The 20,032-nt window shown below is 35.5% G+C and overlaps 1 protein-coding gene across 1 annotated transcript in view; it reads right to left on the reverse strand.

Moving 5' to 3' along the window:
• Positions 1-20,032, reverse strand: part of PIBF1 (progesterone immunomodulatory binding factor 1) — a 208,844-nt gene that overhangs the window by 141,710 nt on the left and 47,102 nt on the right. The window contains exons 7-10 of the mRNA XM_021697895.1: positions 19,089-19,197; positions 18,648-18,829; positions 17,433-17,558; positions 987-1,085 (exon numbers count right to left, since the gene is read on the reverse strand). Coding sequence (XP_021553570.1) covers positions 987-1,085; positions 17,433-17,558; positions 18,648-18,829; positions 19,089-19,197 — 516 coding nt within the window. The remainder of the gene's footprint in view (positions 1-986; positions 1,086-17,432; positions 17,559-18,647; positions 18,830-19,088; positions 19,198-20,032) is intronic.

Raw genomic sequence — 20,032 nt, forward strand, 5'->3', positions numbered from 1 at the left:
TCCACTGAGTTATTTTCAAAGTTTATCAGTATGTGAAAGGTATATGGAAACCTGATGTACTAGTTTAGCAATTTTTCTGTCTGAAATTATTTTCAAAATAAAAGTTAAAAAAAAAAAAAGGTAACGATTCTGTTTACTCTGAATGTAGTCAAACCACTGAAAATCTAGGGTGTTCAATAGCATTTACCTTAATACTCATCAGTGATTTTCCTATTACCTAGGCTACTAAAAATAAATACAGTTTTCTATTGATAAATTAAAGACAAATAATTTTCTCTCTTCCCCTTCCTCCAACACACATGAACCAGAACATACAGGTTTTTAAGAAATGAACTGGGGAGCACATAAGGGTATTAACACTTTGGACTCAAGTTCAGTAAGTTCTTTTAAAGTAAAACTCCTTCTACTTTATGATCAGCAATTCCACTCCTAGAGAAAATTTATCCAACATAAATAAAAAACATATACCCAAAAAAGACTTTATAAAAAAGTTCATAGCAGCTTCATTCATGATAGCTCCAAAATGGAAACAACCTAAATGTCCACTGATATAGATGAAGGAATAAACAAAACTTGTGGTATATTCATACCCAGCAACACTAAGAAATGAACTACTGATATAACAAAATGGATGAAAATATAATGTTGAGTGAAAGAAGCTAGACACCAAAGAGTACATACTGTACAATTCCATTTATTTTCAATCCAGTACGAGCAAAACTAAGCTCTGGTGACAGTAATGAGAAAGTGTTTGCCTCTTGAGGAGTAGTGGTTGAGATGGAAAAAGGCATATAAGGAAACTCTGTAGGGTGACTGCACTGTGCTATATCTTGCTTTAGTATATGCAATAATTACATATTACAAAAATTATGCATGTAACTGAATTGAATTATACTTCTATTAAAAATATTTTTTTCTAAAAGAAAAAGTTACAGCAACAAAAATCAAAAGAGTTTTTAACATTTCCAGATTTTTGGAATGCTTACCTGTCTAAGAGCTGATCATGTTTTTCTAAAGCATCCTTTTCAGCCATCACTGCTCGGTCCTTTTCAGCCACAGCATTGTCCCTCGCTTCTCGGAGATTTCTAAAATTTAAACATGTACTCAATTATTCCAAATACAAAGTATCTATCTTTTAAAGTTTCATAAATGTGTTTGCTTAGAATTGGACTATCTGACAATCTTAAGGACCCACTGGAGGTTGGTGACCCAAGGTGTATATTATATGAATTTACCTGGCTGGGTGTTTCCGTAGCAGCACAGTAATATAGGTGCAAACACGGTCTATCGCTAAATGTCACGTTATCTTTCTCTATAACTTATCTCCACATGGGTTGAAGGTAGGCTCAACAGTTTATATATACAGTAACTTGTTTCATCCTTACCATAATCTAGTGAAGTAGGTATTACACAGTATCCAGAAGAAAACTGAGGTCTTGAGAAGTTAATAAATGTTCTCTAAAACATTTTAAATGAAAAGTATAATATAGAGATCACAAGGGTCAAAATGGGAACAAAGTCTGGGATATGAGCAACTTGAAGTGATGGCCCTTGGGATCTCACAGAGGAATGGAAAAGAAGAGAACTCAAGAACTCAGGGCTGACAACATAGAAGGGGCAAAGGACATGAAGTCCTGATAAGCTGACAAACAGATAAATTTAAGTAGTGTACAAGCAGGATGGAAGACTAGAGATTGCTGTTAAAGGCTAATGATGTGGAGGTAGAATAGTACTTTCAGTGACATCATTTTAGTTGATACCAAAATCAAGGGTGTGACCAGTAAAGTAGCTAAGTGAAGGAGAGATGAGATAAAGGTCAATATTCATGTAGGGCTCAAGAAAGTATGGAGCCAGAGTATTAGGTAAGTCATCCACTTACAGTACTGATGACAGCAGGAACTGAAACTGAGAGAAAGATACATTTAGTGACAGTTAAGGGTAATGTCCAAAAAAGGCAGAAGGTAACAAGAGTGCCACAACAAGATATGAGCCTTTAAAGATCAAATCTCATTTGTTTTTTGAATCAAAGCGGAAGTCTGGGTCAAGAAAAATACCAACAGGAAGCTTCTTTCAGAGAGCCACTTAATTTTTAAAAAATCCTCTTCTCTAACATAGTTATAAATAAACGTAGAGTGCAACATAAATGATTTTGCTCACCTAATTTCTACAAATCCCTTATGTTGTATTTTCCAACCTGTTTTATAGTGGAGTAAACCGAAGTTCAAGAGCTTAAGTACCTAGTTCAAAGTCACAGCCCATGTTAAAGCCATAATTTGAGCCCAGCTATGTCTTTACTGCAAAGCAAATGTTTTTTATATCATATCACCACATCTTCCATAAAGAATTGGATTGGGTATTAGAATTTTGTGTTTATTATTCATGGAGAATGTCAGTAGAAAGTCATGAAACCCCACATCGTTTGAATAAATCTATGTAATAACTATTGGATAGGAATGCTTACTTGCTGTGCCAGTATGAAATGTCATCTTTTACACTGTGATGCTAACAACAAAGTTAACATTTAAAACATATCAACCAATGGAGATTCATCAGTCAAATGGTTTATGAGGCAGAAATAAAATAGTTTAAAAAAACTGTAATACAGATAACTTATTAAAAAGAAAATAGCTTTTGTATACTATTATCTAAGTGGAAGTGCTTTTTAAAATAGATATCACAAAATGTCATGTCATTATTTTCTGACATCATCCTGATTGCAATGACCTTCTATCATCAAACTGAAACATGAAAAAAAAATTTTTTTTTTTTAAGATTTTATTTATTTGTTTGACAGAGAGAGAGAGATAGCGAGAGCAGGAACACGAGCAGGGGGAGTGGGAGAGGGAGAAGCAGGCTTCCCTCCAAGCAGGGAGCCCGATGTGGGGCTTGATCCCAGGACCCTGGGATCATGACCTGAGCCGAATGCAGACGCTTAACGACAGCCACCCAGGCGTCCCTGAAACATGAAAATTTAGTTTTATAGATAGAATTAAATTCTTTAGGCATATCAAACATTTATATATTTTTCATTCCTTGATGATCTATACATTTCAGTCAGTAAATCATCACAAACTGGTTGCAATTTTCATTTCTCAAAGACAGCTTCATTATTCTATAAGTTATTTCAATAGCAAAATTCCAAGTAGACTGCAATTACGCTTACTTAGTAAGTAGAAAAGCTTCAGTCCCTAACTGTATTTCCTTTCTGGCAATAATGGGCATTAGAAATAAAAGCAGTCACAGAGAATGAAATGAAACCCAGAATAAACTAACAACAGGGGCCTGTGAGCGGAGGTATGATTAGAAGGTTCCTGTGCATTCATGATGCTACAATATGTATCATCTAGCTAACTATAATTAGTGCTATATTAAGGCATAAACAAAATTCCAAGGCCACAAAGAAGAGGAGTTGATTATGTTTTAACTGGAGGAAGAGAGATAAGAGTGAATGAAGGGAGGATATGTAAGTTGGACCTTGAAGGACAAATAAGTAAAGGCAATTTAAAAAAAACCCCACAAAAACTAAAATGAATCAGAGAAAGTGCTACAAGTTGAGGCTTCCATGTTCAGGTCCTCTCACAGATGTCTGCTGGTAAGATTTCTGTGTGAACCTAACCTCCTTATCAGTTACCATACCTTCCACATCTCTACCCACAACCTGCATACAAGAAGCTGCACAATTCCTTTTAACATAAAGATAGAGATATTTCCTTTCATATTATCAATCGACCTTTAAGGTTTCAAATTAAGTCTGAGATAAACTGAATGTATTCCACTGACAATAATAGCAATAACAAACATATATAGAGTGCTTGTCATGTGCTAGGAACTATTTTAGGCTCTTGCATATAATAATTCACTTAATTTTCACAACAACCCCACAAAATAGGTTGCATCATTATCTCCATTTTACAAAGGAGAAGACTGAAACACAGAGAAGTATTTATCTAAGGTTACAAGTAAATAAGCTATGGAGCCCAAACCATCTGGTTCTGGAGTCCATGCTCCTCATCAAACTATGCATTTCTTAAGATTCCTTTTGTTTCACAATTTTCTCCTTGAGAAAACTTGTTGCAGCCATCTTGTTACAGGATTTTTTTCCTCCATCAGTTCCCGCGGTTCTTGGTCATGCCGCTTGGAAGAATGAAGAGGTAGACCAGACAGAGTGGTGCGCAGCAAAGCAAGGTTTATTGAGCGATAGCAAAGTGATAGCTCAAAGATCGCAAGGAGGGAGGGGACCCAAGGGGGTTGCCATGGGAGTTTCTAAGTCTAGGGGTTTTATGGGCTTGTTGGCGGGGCTGTTTTAATCTGATTAACCCTCCCTGTGCCTGTCATCCAGTCAGATTTTTGTCATATGGGAAAGGGTGGAGGGCTCCTTCCAGGGCGGTATAAAATCCTTTTAAGGGTGGTTTCCTCTTAGGTCCCTGCCTGTGTGCCTCCAATTATCCTTCATCAATCTCACAGCACAAATGTTAAATCAAAAATAAGCCTTGAAAGAATTGTGACTATATTATATATTCAATTGTTTTTATAGCCCATGCTCCTTCAGACTTAAGACTCATTAGATAAAACAATAGATGGATTATATTCCGGCCACAGACAAAACCCTAACTGCCATATTACTAATAAATTATCCATTTTTAAAAGTTAAATGCATTATAAAATGTAACAACACAATTATGGCACAGCAGGAATTCTAATGTTCTTCAAAAGAACAAACTCGAAAAATTGATAGACTATCTGCAGCCATGTACAAGCTAATGAAGCTAATGTTTTAAAAGTCCAAATTGAATATATAATCAAATGTAATTATAATAACAGAGAATCCTGTTGGGAGTTGGCCAACTGGTCAGCATTTTATGTTTTAAATATAAAACTAAAATATTTCATCCTTAAAAATGCTTTTAAAAAGCTAACATTTGAGGGATACCTGGGTGGCTCAGTCAATTAAGGGCCTGACTCTTGATTTTTGGTTCAGGTCATGATCTCAGGGTTGTGAGATCAAGCCCTGTGTTGGGCTCTGCACTGAGTTTGCTTGTACCTCTCCCTCTGTTCCTCCCCCAGCTCATGTTCTTTCTCTCTCTCTCCCAAATAAATAAAATCTTTAAAAAGCTCACATTGGATTTCAAAATTGTTTTTCATGATTCTTTCATGTCGTTTCCTACAAACCCCATCCCCCATATACACATACATCTCTCTCCTATCCATCCTGTATTTGTGCATGGGAAGTAGAGAGGAAAGATGGCAGAAAAGGGAAAAGAAATCTGATCAATCCTATGTAAAGTGCAAAAGTAAAGTGACCTAGTATATATTATAACTCGTATCCAAATAACATATTTTTCAACTTGAGGCATTTTTATGAGTGGAAGAGGGTGTTATTAATAGTCATGTTAGGGAAATAGGCATAAACCAGGACTCAAGGGGACAAACAACTGGGAGATACTGTTATTTAAATTACAACATCCGGGGCACCTGGGCGGCTCAGTCAGTTAAGCAGCTGCCTTCGCCTCAGGTCATGATCCCAGGGTCCTGGGATCGAGCCCCTCATCGGGCTCCCTGCTCAGCGGAGAGCCTGCTTCTCCCCTTCCCTCTGCCTGCCACTCTGCCTACTTGTGCTATCTCTCTGCCAAATAAATAAATTAAAAAATAATAATAATAAATAAATAAATTACAACATCCAAACAAGAGACTTAAGTTTTATTTCTCTAAATAAAAGGATTTCAATATTATAATATAATAGATGTATTTCATATGCAAACTAATGTATCTGTGCAGAGATAACTTCATGTACATAAAGTTTAGCCAGAAGTATCTTACAACCAAAACCTGAAGCCTCAGTACAAAACGTAACAATAGATTTCTGTACATGGAATGTATCTTCCTATGACTAGAAGATAAATTTCATGGTATCAATAAGCCAAATCTAAATTTATACCTGAAAAGAGGCAAGAAAAATGATGGAAGAATGAGAAAAACCTTGGGAACCTTTGAAATTCTAGTAGGAACAAATCAGAGTTTGGGAATGCCAAAGGCATGCTTAGCCTGGATAAACATCACTAACAACTCAAAACTTGAAATTGACCAAGAGTAAATAGTGAAAAACCATGATTGTCAGAAGAGCTCAGCAGGCACAACTAAGCAATCCATCCTCCTTCTGCCTCCATGTAAAAATATTTTTGGTTAATAAAAGTGAATACATCTTTTCCAGTTGCAACAAAAAGGGACTGAAACAGGCTCTTTATATGACAAGCTTATTTATAGGGAAAATGTTTGAATTAATCACTTCTACCTCTAGATTATTCTCCCGGACAACACATAAAACCGCTCATTTCCATATCTGATGCCTTTGTTTTTAAGATGGCATGAACAAGAAGGGTTACAAGTGGATTATCTACTGTTTATAATCAAATCACCAATAATTGTTCCTTTAATTAACATAGTTGTTGAAAATGAATGAATAGGACATAGCAAAAAAGGCAAAGTGGAAATTTTATGTAACAATTTCTTGGGAGAAACTATGCATTTTCAGAGGAGAAACTTTTTGAGATTACTGTTGACTGAACATACTGTATTTTCCTAACCTTTTATTTTAGTTGGTGCTCAAGCAGATTATTTTTTTCATTTTATAGATGTGAAAACTTTATCCCAGAGTAGATATCTAGCCAAACCATGGTTTAAAACAAATTATGAAAAATTTAAGCATCAAAATGGAAAAACTTATTTAAAATCTATTCACTTTAAGTTAAAATTAAATTAAAATCTAAAACCTCAACAGGTTTAAAAAGTAGCTGATAAAACACAATGTAATATATTAAAATGAAACTGGGTGAATCTTTTTTAAATTTTATTTTTATTTTAATTCAATTAACATAAAATGATTATTGGTTTCAGAGGTACAGGTTTGTGATTCATCAGTCTTATGTAATATGCAGTGCTCATTATATCACATGCCCCCCCTTAATGTCCATCACCCAGTTATCCCATCCCTCCACCCCCCCTCCCCTCCAGCAACCTTCAGTTTGAAACTGGGTGAATCTTGTGGATGGTTAACTGAGTGACTACTCTATTAAATCCATCTCATTATAAATCTTTGTATAGGTTTTCATCTAAACCAATAGTTACCTGATTTCTCAAAAGTAGTTCCAACTAATTCTTTCATTCAACAAATATTTACTGAGCACTTACTATGTACCAGGTACTGGTACCTGGGAATGCAGCACTGAAAAACAGATGAAATCTCTACTTACATGGAGATTACATGCCAGTATGAAAGAAACCAAAGTATGTTAGTAGGTGCTAAGTGCTCTGGATAAGTAAAAGCAAAGAAGGGGCTAGTGGGCAGCAGGCATGGCAATTTCACAATTTTAAATGGGGTGGTCAGGAAAGACATCAGAAAGCAGGTGACATCTGAAGACATGGAGAGAGTAGGGAAACCAAACTCTAAGGTATCCAGGAGTAGGGGGTTAAGCAGTGGAAACGGTAAATACAAAGGACCTGAGGAGTATGCATGCCAGTTAAGGGAACAGGAGGCAGTGTGACTAAATGAGGGACTAGAACAGAGTTGTAAAATGAGGATGGGACAACTGGGTGCAGATCATGTAGTGTAACAGGGCATTATAGTCAATCAAACTTTACTGAGTTGGATGGGAGCCTTTTCAGTTGAGCAGAGGAATGACTGACAACAGACCTGTGAGGGCAAGGAAGGAAGCAGGAGGACCACTTAAGAGAATCTTGCAGTAATTCAGACAAAAGATAATGGTAGCTTGGACCAAGGTGGTGTCTCTGAGATGGTAAGAGAATCATAAGTTTTGAAGACACAACCAAAAGCATCTGCTGATGAACAGAATATGGAATGTGAAAAAAAAGAGAAGAGGTTTATGACTTCAAGGTTTTTGGTCTGAGCAAGTAGAACAGAGTTATCTGTAACTGATCTGAGGTCATACTGACAGTGGGGCAGGGTTAGAGGAACAGAAGTGAGCTTCTGCATACATTAAATTTAAGATGCTTACTAGATAACCAAACAGAAATGCCATGAAGCAGCTGCAAAAGATGACAAGGACAGGAGGAGGACCAATAAAAGGAGTAGGTGCAGCCAGTAAGAAAGGGGAAAAGTCGAAGTGTAGTATCCTGAAAGTCAGTTACAGATGTGTTTCCAGGAGTAGGCAGTGATCAATTGTATTAAATATTGCTAACAGGTCAAGTAAGATAGGAACTGAGACCATGACCACCATATTTTTGGTAACATGAAGATCTCTGGGGGTTTTGATATTAAGAGCTTTGTTGGAGTGGTACGGGGAAGTAAAAGCTTGGTAATAGATTTTAAAAAATGAGGGTAAAGAATGAATATTTAAAACTCTACAGGAATTCGGCTACAAAGGAAAATAAAGAAATGGAGCAATGGCTAGAAGGGGAAGTGGCAATAAAAAAGGCTTTTAATGATGGGAGAAAGGATATGTTTGTTAGTAACAATAGTTGGGAATAGTTGGGAATTATCTGGTAGAAAAGGAAAACCAGCAATATAGGAGACAAAGGGGGGACTTGCTGTAGATGTGTCCTTGAGCAGGAGAAAGAGCACAGGTTCTAGTTACAAGTGGAGAGTCTGGGCCTTACGAAAATAGTGTAGAGAGATAGGTTCTGTCAAAAAATTATACCACTTTATGGAAAAATAAAGGCCTATTTATTAATTTTCAAAATTATAAATGTTTTTGTGAAGGTCTAATGATCCAGACTCAGCCCTGAAGTAGGAGTGGGGTTTACAAACTCTCTTAAAAAAACCAAACTTCTTAGGGCACCTGGGTGGTTCAGTCAGTTGGGTGTCCGACTCTTGGTTTCAGCTCAGGTCATCATCTCATGGGTCCTGGGATGGAGTCAGGCTCCATGCTCAGTGGGGAGTCCGCTTAGGAGTCGCTCCCTCTGCCCCTCCCCCTACTCTCTTGCATGCGTACGTGCATCTGTGCACACGCTCTCTCTCCAGGATAAATAAATAAATCTTTAAAAAAAAATCATTTTTCCAAATAAGTTACCACTAAAATTACAGTTCTGATAAGAAATCTCTTACCAATTTTCATAACCTTGACCAGTAACACAGGAATCTGCATTGCACTGTAGAATCAGATGTATTTAGTTTCATCATTTAAAAAGCCTATAATCATAGGCAAATCACACCCTCTGTGTCTATTTCCTCATTTGTAAAGCAGGGATACTAATACCTACAACCTCATAAAATGTCCCATTTAATTCTCTCTGCAACGTATGTAAAGTGTTGAGTACAACACCTGATGTGTAACAAGCACTCAATAAACAGTAGATACCGTTAGTATGTTATCTAAATATGAAAGTCTATATTAAAAATTATGAAGGTAATCGTTTAGAGAATGGTAATTGGGATAGTGCTTCCCAAGATTTTTTATTATATAAAAAGAAAAAGACAATATATATAAGAGTATCCTAGGTAAACAGAGAAGACTGCAGGAGGGACGTCAGCAGCTTAATGCCCTTCTGGCACCCTAAGGCTAAGGGTAATGACATCTGGGGTGCAGTAGAGAAAAATTCCTGGTATTAAGTGTCATCTTACACAAGTACTTTTAGGCTTGGTCAGAGCTGCTGTATCTGTAAAAGATCAGGAATTAATAGTCATCTTCCTTTCTAAGTCTTGTCTGCAACCTTGGGTTAACGGCCATGCCCGAAGACCCATCTCTCTGAGACCAGTAAAATAGACAAGCTGGAGTCATTTTTGATGTTCACTTCCTGTCCATCATCAGGTCATCTCAATTCTTTCACCTACATGTTATTTAAAATCAGCTTTTATTCTCTCCTTCCATTTCTCATCTTCACTTAAACTTCGCAATAGTCTCCTAACCAATCTCCCTGCCTCCAGGCCCTCTTCAATTATATTCCTCCCCACACTGCAACCAGTTACAAAAAATGAATATATCATGTTACTCATTTACTGTAAAACTTCCAAGAATTCCCCACCGACATCAGGGCCTTTTAAAATCTGACCCTGTCATGATTGTGACCGCCTCCCTCACCACCCTATGAGCTACACAAAAGTTAAATTTAAGTTCCTGCATAACCTGAACTCACCTCGCTTCATACTGGAACACCATATATACCTTGAAATAATTAAATATTATTAATTAAGCAGTGAACACATATGGTAATCACCTATGGGTATAAAGAATATAGCTAATAACAAAATATAGCTAACAATAAAATTTCATTTATAATTATTTGATAAGTTAATATATTGAAAGAGTTATCTGTAAAGCCATATACATTTAGAATAATTGAACTGAAGAGACAAAGTTGAACATTCTTAAGTTTTTCCATATAAGAACTGAAAAAATTATACAGATACCTAATCAGACATGAACGAAAAAAATTTAAGCACTAATGAGGACATACACTATTAAAATGATGAATGGAGCCTCCATACACTAGGCCAGTCATCTATTCTAATGCATTATGTATACTAAACTAACCTTCATAAATAAATTTAGATTGAAGATTGAAAGGTGTTTAATATCACTCCAAGTTTCTAACCTTCATAAATAAACTTAGATTGAAGGTTGAAAGGTGTTTAATATCACTCCAAAGTTTATGTCATTAAGGTTTCTTCTTGAGTACTTTGGGAAGATGACAAATTCTGATCAAGATGGTTTTTATTGACATGGTGGGAAAATAAAATCACTAACGCAATATTGCCACGTTTAAAAGCATATTTTCGATCTCCTTTTCCCCACTGCCCTGTCTTTTTCAAAAGCATAATATACCTCTAAAAACTCATTCTTCTCCTTTTTACAGTTATCACTATGAGAATGGTTCTTTCTGGGTTCACAATAATGTGACTTGGGTAAAGACAGTTTTACTTTCTGGAAAAACTTATTCAGCTGAATTTATCTCCTCTTTATTATCTCATAGTATTAATTAGGAACAAGTAAGTTAGCATTTTATGTAGAAATTTAGACTGAAACAAATGACATTCAGATCCTCGATGTCTATATCGTGTCATTTAAGAAAAAATGGTTCAATGCTATGGAGATCAATACTTAAGAATAATCACGTATGTTGTAGTAGTGCCTTTTAATGATAAACAATTTCATAATGTCATCAGTTGGCTTTTTTTTTTTAAGTTTTATTTATTTAAGTAATCTTTACAACCAATGTGGGGCTCGAACTCTTGGCCCCAAGATCAAGCACTGCACACTCTTTTGACTGAGCCAGCCAGGTGCCCCTCAGTTGACTTTTATGGAATGTGCATTTTACTTATACTGTCAACAAATCAATAAAAGAAAAAATTTTAACATACTGCATACAGATAAAAGGTATCAAAAGAACTACCATTTATACATAGCTTAATAATTTATAATGTACTTTTCACATACATGATCTCATTTAGATCTTACAGACCACCTTGTGAAATAGTATTATTGGCTCATTTTATAAAAGAGGAAATCACACTTCTGGGATATTAAGTGATACATTCACTCAGCTAGTTTAGTGGCAGAGGCAGAATTTAAGTTTAGTCTTTTGATCCAAATCTCTTTCATAGTATACTCCCTGTTCAGGGAATAATGCTCTTCTTCCAAATGTGCATGAGGGTCAGTACATTTCAGTTACAAAATACCTACTAAGCAAGAAGTTATTTATATAACAAATCTCACCACTAGAGTGAATTTCACTCATTATTTCCCACAGCTCCAAACTGGATTTTAAAGCAAATATAAAGTACAGAAGAAGACAAGAAATGTAACTCACAGATTGAGCAAAAGCATATATACATGTTATAATCCTAACTACAGTATTTTTGATGTACCCAAATACCCAAGTTCTTTTTTTGCTTATCTGTGCCTTTTCTTAAGTCTTTATCTCTTCCTCTTCCTCTCAACCCCTTAACTTCACAAACTACTGGTATGATTATAGTGGCAGATGCCAAGATCAGATGGCATGAGTTCCATCCTTCTTTTCCACATCTAAGAGGAGAAAATACAAGGCACTCTCTTAATATCCCCCACAGTGTATAGAAAGCCAACCAAAGGCATGTTTCTCTAATCTCACCATTTAATTTTTTTCTAAATATGTTAATTGGGGGAGAGGTAAGGAGACTAAGTACAAATATACAAGTGTAAATACTTCATCTGTTTAACTCATACTGTGAAATTTTGAAAGAAATAATTTATAGTTTATTTTTACTTTGTAAAAGACTAGTGAGATATAAGTTCTAAGTATAGTTTTAAATCTTGCCATAATGCAGAAAATGTGATTCAAAAAGTTTCAGCCATATAAAATATAGGGTTGGATTACTGTGAGGTTAATAAAATGACAAAGGTGAGCCTATGCTCACTAGCTGGCTAGGGGTCTCTGTGCAATTCAAATCCATTTGGATCTGGGCTGCAGTTTGGCACCATCTGGTGGCAACTGCCCACTCTAATTTCAATATCCGTGGGGTCATTCTGCGTCCCGGGGCTGGGTGAGGCTTCCAGGGCAGCAGCCCCAGTCCCAGGAATTTCCTGGTTGGGTGGTATCCATTTTGATGCACATATGGAGTCAGAACAATACTGGGGAAAAGGAAACCTGCTTTCAGTTTCTGGGCTTCCGGAAATGGTTCTGTCAGCTGTTTCCCAACCCGACCTGTATCAAGCATCCTACAGAATACGGGCTAATTTGCCTAAATCTATGTTACCATGCATTTTAAAGGATTTTTTTTTAAAGAACAAAAGCTAAAAAAATCAAGAAATTCTCAAAAATGATTATTATACCAAAGTTTATGCAGCTATGTGGATTGTTTGGAAGTAATTATGCATGTTATCATAGAAATAATCCCATGAATTTTATGGTTATTAAGTCAGTCGATAAAAGCCTATAAAATCTCTAACAGAATTGAGTCACAGGACTAAAAGTACTTATTTGTAAAACAGAAATAATATCCTTTATGCCACAGGTCTATCTTATGCCCAAAACTTTCTCTTGAGATTTAGAACCTTATACAGTCAATTTTTCTATTGCCTATTACACAGAAACTTCAAATAAAGCTAAATTTATCATGTTTTCTTATTAAAGCCTTGTTTTTTCTAATTCTTAAAAACTGCATCACCATCCACATTAGCTACCCAATCCAGAAACCTGATAACATACTTAACATCTTCTCACTTCTTTTTGTTTTTTTTTTAAAAATAAATAAATTAAAAAAAATAAAAATAAATAAAATATATTAAGAGAAAAAAAAGATTGTCAGAGTAGAGGCACATTTAAAATATGAACATTTGAAAGTTAAAAGTGAAAACATAGGAAAAGGGAGGTATAACAGGTGAATATCAACCAAAGAAAGAGGGCATAGCTAATTTCATCATAAAGTAGATTTTAAAGCAAGCACATTCCTAGAGATAAATAATTCTAAACTTACATGCATCTAGTATGAAGTTCAAATACAGAAAAAAAATTCGCAAATCCAAGACCATACTGAGACTTTTAAACACATCTCTACCAGTAATTCGTATACCCAGCTAAAATAATTGAGTAACAATACAAAGATTTGAAAGAACACTAGGGTTGTCAGTTAGCATTTGAAGTCAGTTGGTGTTAATACAGCAGGGATGGTTATTTAGTAGTAAAACTTTAACCGGAAGCCCTTTTTTATAAATGGTTACCACAAGGCTTTAGGTATCTTTATGTTTTGATTATCAAGGAAGGATTCATTGATGGTTATTAGAAATGATCTCTTAAGTGAAATGAATTCAGAACATGTGGGTTGGTTGGTAGTACTGTACATGCATCTTCTCACTTCTTAATCCAATCTAGTCACTGAATCCTCCAATGTAGGAGGTGAAGCCACCTCCTAGGCAGGTTTCCAACCTGGCCCATTACTCTGCATCTCTATTGCTACTAATCCAGTTTTATCATCACTTCTCGTTCTGGTAACAAAACAACCTCAAAAAGTAGTCTCTATGTCTATAGCCATATACTCCAGCTCTCTAATCTCTCCACATCGCAGAGCAGTCTCTCTCTAAAAAAGAGAGAGAGCGAGCGCGTGCACACGTGTGAGGGGGTGTGTGGGTGTGTGTGTGTGTGTGTGTGTGTGTGTGTGTGTAGGGGGAGAGGAGGGGCAGAGGGAAAGAGACAGAGAGAATCTCAAGCAGGCTCCACACCAAGCATGGAGCCGGACGCAGGGCTCGATCTCACAACACTGAAATCATGACCTGGTCCAAGATCAAGAGTCAGATGTTTAACCAACTGAGGCACCCAGGCACCCCTAGCAGTCTCTTTTTTATATAAAATCAAATCATATAGCACATATCCTTAAAATCTTTCAGTTGTTCCCTGCTGGTCTTACCAAGACAACAGTCCAAATGTATGATCTGGACCTCTGTTTCCCTCTTTTATCTTGTAGAACTCTGCTTCTCAGTCTACACTCTAGCCATACTGAATTATTTTCAATTTGTTCAAAAAGCTTCATATTGTCTAATCTCCAGGTTTTATCCATGCTGGACATTCATTTCCCTAATTCCTTCCCTCCCCTAACTCAGTCTTAGTCATCACACAGGTATCAGCATGGGTATTTCTTCTGTCATGGAAGTCTTCCTTGCTTCTATATGGTCTCATCCTGTGTTTCCTGTCATCTTCTCCATTATCATCATACTTATAATTATTGTTTCTCTATTGTCTTTATGTCTATTAGACAACCAACTGTGTGAAGACAGGTCACTGCTATATCTATGGCATGTATCTGGCATCTGGTGGATCTCAATAAATATTTGCTCAATTAGTGGATATGCTGCTTGGAGAGCTCAAATGTAAACTTTCCGAACATCAACCTTAGTGTGCATTTTGAACCTTAAGAGCAAGTAACCAGAAGGTACAGGGTCCTTCTTACCCAATACAGGGTTGGGACTAACCAAAATTCTGAAAAAGATGGAAGAATTTCTTTGTCATTTTTTAATCTCTCTGTATGAATGTCTAATCTTCTAATGTCTCTGCTGTTCTAAGCATGAATTCATAAAAATGGTATACTTCAGTTATGACCATGAAGAGCTAAATGCCAACAGCATATGAATCTTAAAATCATAAGGCTATATGAAGAATCACATAAAGCCACAAAAGAATATATACGGCATGATCCCATTTATGTGACACTAATATAATATGAAAAACTAAACTACATTTCTCAGAAGTACCTATTTATTGGTAATTTAGATAATAAAAATATAAGGAAAAGCAGGAAAAGCAAGAAAGTTATTAGCATAAAAATCAGAACAGTAGTTATTTTTATGGAAGGAAGAAGTTAAGCAGGAAGCTCTCAAGGACATTTCCATGGTACTCACACTGACTTCTTGATTTGGATGGTGATTAAAAAGGTATTTAATTTGTAATTACTTATAAATATACATTTAAATATATACTTTTCTTCTTTAATTGACTGAAGAAAAATAAAGACACAAATAAATGGAAAGATATCCTATGATCATGGATTAGAAGGACTGGTGAAGTGTCCATACTACCCAAGCAATCTACAGATTCAATGCAATCCCTATAAAAATCCCCATGGCATTTTTCACAGAACTAGAACAAAACTCCTAAATTTGTACAGAACCACAAAAGTACCTGAATAACCACAGCAATCTTGAGAAAGAAGAACAAGGCTGAAGGCATTGTGTTCCCTGACTTCAAATAATATTACAAAGCTAAAATAATCAAATCAGTATTGGCAATGGCATAAAAACAGACACAGATAAATGGAACAGAATGGAATGCCCAAAAATAAAGGAGTCTTTTCAGTAAATGTTGGGAAAACTGGACAGCCAGTTTTGCTTTTATTGCCTGTGCTTTGGGTGTCAGATTAAAAAAATCATCGCCACGACTGGTGTTGAGGACCTTACTGCTGATGTTTTCTTCTAGGAGTTTTATGGTTTTAGGTCTTACATTCAAGTCTTTAATTAATTAATTAATTAATTTTTAAAAGATTTTATTTATTTATTTGACAGAGAGAGACACGGCGAGAGAGGGGACACAAGCAGGGGGAGTGGGACAGGGAGAAGCAGGCTTCCTGCCGAGCAGGGAGCCCAATGTGGGGCTTGATCCCAGGACCCTGGGATCATGACCTGAGCCGAAGGCAGACACTTAATGACTGAGCCACCCAGGCGCCCCAAGTCTTTAATTTATTTTGAGTTAATTTTTATGTATAGTGTAAGATAGTGGTCCAATTTCATTTTTTTGCATGTGGTTGTCCAGTTATTTAACTGCTCAAAAGTATTTCAGCATTATCGTAAAAATCTCTCTCAATCTGTTTTATTAAAGTAACAATTTAACAAGGATTTAAAAATTTCCTTTGCTGGTTTTCTACCCAAAGGATAATTCCGCACATGTAGTTCTTACATATTTTCCCCAGTAGAGGCCAAGGACATTGAGATTTCCCCCCCCCAGAATTGAGGGGTGGAACTCTCAAAGTTTTTGCTACTGTACTTCTAATCGAGTAACATGTTACAGTGATAACTATAGAATTAAGTCTGATTTAAAGTCTTGCTTGCTGCCAAACTTAAAAATTTCATATACTTAAATCAGTACTGATAGACTAGTATGACAATGAAGTCAATTTCAAATTTTCCCCCTAAAATACAAACTTTCAAAAGTCATATGAAGTATAATGATAGTATATAAAAATAAATGCTATCGAAATAAGTAGTATTTATTTGCCCCTAATACTACTGATCACCAACTAAGGGAACCTAATATATACTAATCTAAAAGTGATTAAAATGAATAAAAATGATCATCTTCAAGATTATCCAATATATGGGGCTCCTGGGTGGCTGAGTCGTTAAGCGTCTGCCTTCGGCTCAGGTCAGGATACCCGGGTCCTGGGATCGAGCCCCGCATCGGGCTCCCTGCTCCGCGGGAAGCCTGCTTCTCCCTCTCCCACTCGCCCTGCTTGTGTTCCCTCTCTCACTGTGTCTCTCTCTGTCAAATAAATAAATAAAATCTTAAAAAAAAAAAAAGATTATCTAATATAACATCTGTTGGGGCCAGCAGATAAATGAGGTATATGTAACATTTCATAGTAGTATTCCAGTTTTTAAAAATTTCTTGGAGAAATCACTGGCATGTTACAGGAAGAACTACTGGTATCTCTTATTTCCTTTTATCTCTGTCCTCAATCTGAACTGCCATAAAGGCAAAAAGAAAAGTTACCAGGGTAATGAAGAGATAATGGGAATACCAGAGTGAAGAGGCTTAAGGTCTGATAAACCTTGTTCTGAGCTAGTTACCAAAGATCTTAGAACTTTAATGTTCCATTATATTTTGATTTAGATTTGACAAATTATCTTTAACGAATTAAACAAGATATTGTCATAGAAATAGTTTAATTTCAATAAAATATAAGTTTCAAACAAAGAGAAATAAATTTCCTACTTTTACCTAAAAATTTCTTTTAATACCTGTTTTCCCGTTCATACATTTCCCGAGAGGCACTTCTAAGTTGATCAATTTCTTGATTAGTTTTCAATCTGATTTGTTCCAATTCACCATGTAGCTTATTTTCATATTCTGTTTTATAACGATCTCTGCAAGGAGTCAAAAGTAACATCCATGAATTTTGCTTTTGTAAAAGAAACATTTTTGCCCTTCATGTAAGATTTATCATCTTATGTTGAATATGTTCTATATTCAATGTTATTTGAAAAGCACAGCTGTTGGATATACTGCCCAAAAGGCTTAGTTACTATATAAAATGTTAATTCATGTTGAATAACCATTAATCTTCAAAAATATTTTACTAGTTTTTAATGCATATGACCAGAGACTTGAAAATTGATGCATATGGAATGCCCTTCATTTAAAAATAATCTGGTGTGGTACATGTTGAGATACAAATAAAATTAAAAACAAACCCCAAATAACTCTAATCGAATCCTTATAAATCCTTTCCTTCTAAGCACAACAACCATAACCACTGTAATCTCTTAGCAAAGTCACAAAACATTACCTAGGCCATTAGCAGGAGCACAAACTGATGAAATATACCACAGGCTAGGGAATAAGTTATGAATGTGTGAAGTGTTGAAGGATAAAATTTTAAATTTGTTTTAGTTTTTGATGTGCTGATAAAAATAAGAATCTCAAGGATTATAAGGGGTATTGGCATAAAGGAACTCTAATAGCTTATACATCTAGTTGAAGGGGGGAGACAGGATTGAAATGCAGGAGTCTGATTCCAGAGCTCGTATGCAATGCTGTCTCCTCTCTTTTCTTACGTTTTACATACACAGTCAGGAAAAGGTCAGCTTAGCTAGGCTCCGCACAGTTAGGTTTTTTTCAAAAAGATACTTCTACAGAGATACGCACTTTCTTTCAAAAAACACTTATACAGAGATCTTAGTTGTAGGGAATTAAAAAGGTTATGTCATAAGAAAACACAGTAGTTATTAGCATATACACACTGACCTAAAAGAAATAGGCTTTACATTATTGGGAAAAAAACCCACTATGTCTTAAGAAAAAACCAACTAGAATAAGAATATATTACAAGGAAACAAAATTAACTATTTTCTTAATACAGTCCTATTTATCTTAAAAAAAAAATCATTGTTCTTCCCTCAGCGAAGCTGGTGTTAATTTATATCTATTTATGTGAAAAATAATGTAAATCTTGCCTGGATGTTACATATTTTTCATACATCTCTTCTCTAGCCTTTTTGGTTTCTTCAAGTTGAACCTGAAGTCTTTCAAGGCGATCTTCTTCATGGGCACAGCGAACACTAAGCTCCATGTTTTGGCGACTGAGATAGTCTTTATCTTTTTGCAGTAAAGTAACAGTCTGCTGTAAGGTGGTTACCTACATAGGTGCAGAGAGAGACAGTGTCCAAAGCAACTTCCTCTTACTTTTCAAGGTTTACTGTATTATTTTCTTTCACTTGGGCTTTAAAACATAGAAAGGGCTAATTCTTACTTTGCAACTTTCCATCCAAACAGAGCTACTAAAGTCCCTTTTTCTGTTAACTACATCAGAAAGGAAAACTGTCCCTCCCACAATTCTGCCCTAGGCTATGTCCACAATCACTGTAGATAAAATACATGTGACTTTATAAGCTTACCTCTTTCGATAATTCACTTCTTTCTTTAGCTTGAGTTATGTGAGAGGCTTCAAGTATTTCATGTTTTCTCCTTAGCTCAATTATTTCCTGTTCCAGTGCATCACGCTCACTATAAAATTAAAATACATTTGTTTACTTTTACTAAAATAAAATTCAAATACATATGTATATTTTATATCTCATTTTATTTTATTTTTTTATATCCCATTTTACAATGAACATTTAAAATGCATTGACTATGTTTCAGGAAACTGAACAGAGATACCAGCAGTTGGGCTTTAGTGTCATTCTAAGAACAATAAAGTATCTGCTCTTCAAATTTAGGAGACTCTGTTCAAGACTGTTCAGATATATAAATATAAATTTATTATCTTTAAAAAGTTAAGTATGTAAACTACACTGGCCAGTAAAATACTTAATAAAACCTACTAACGTACACTCTGGTATCTTTTCACTAATCATCATCAATCTTATCTTGAAGCCAAAACTTTTAAAGAATTTATATATGGCTCTAGGCTTTCAGTTCAGTTAGTGGCAAAAAGCCCTTAACTCATCACTCAGATTGCATAGCAGATACACAAGGAGGCATTCTTGTGACTGTTTCATTCACAAATTGTTTTTGATTACCCAGAGAGTCTAATTTCCATTTGCAGATAAGCTCTTAACCCAAAACAGTGAAACCAAGAATTGGAACAAACCTACAACAGGTATCTTAAAAAAGTGAGCAGAGAAATAGACTTACTAACTCTAAATTTATCCTGTCCAGTCAGAATCAGTTTCTTTGTACTTCATGTCATCTACCTACCTGGTGTTTCCATGCTGATGGCTGTTAAGAATTGTTTTTCTTTTAGTTAGATTTTCAGTAACTGTTTAGAAAAATATTTTCCTCCTGGTTAACAAAGTTATGTTTATTGAAGAAAAGTGAGCAAAGCACAAATTATAAA

This window comes from Neomonachus schauinslandi, chromosome 3, assembly GCF_002201575.2.
Source record: "Neomonachus schauinslandi chromosome 3, ASM220157v2, whole genome shotgun sequence".
Lineage (NCBI taxonomy): Eukaryota > Metazoa > Chordata > Mammalia > Carnivora > Phocidae > Neomonachus > Neomonachus schauinslandi.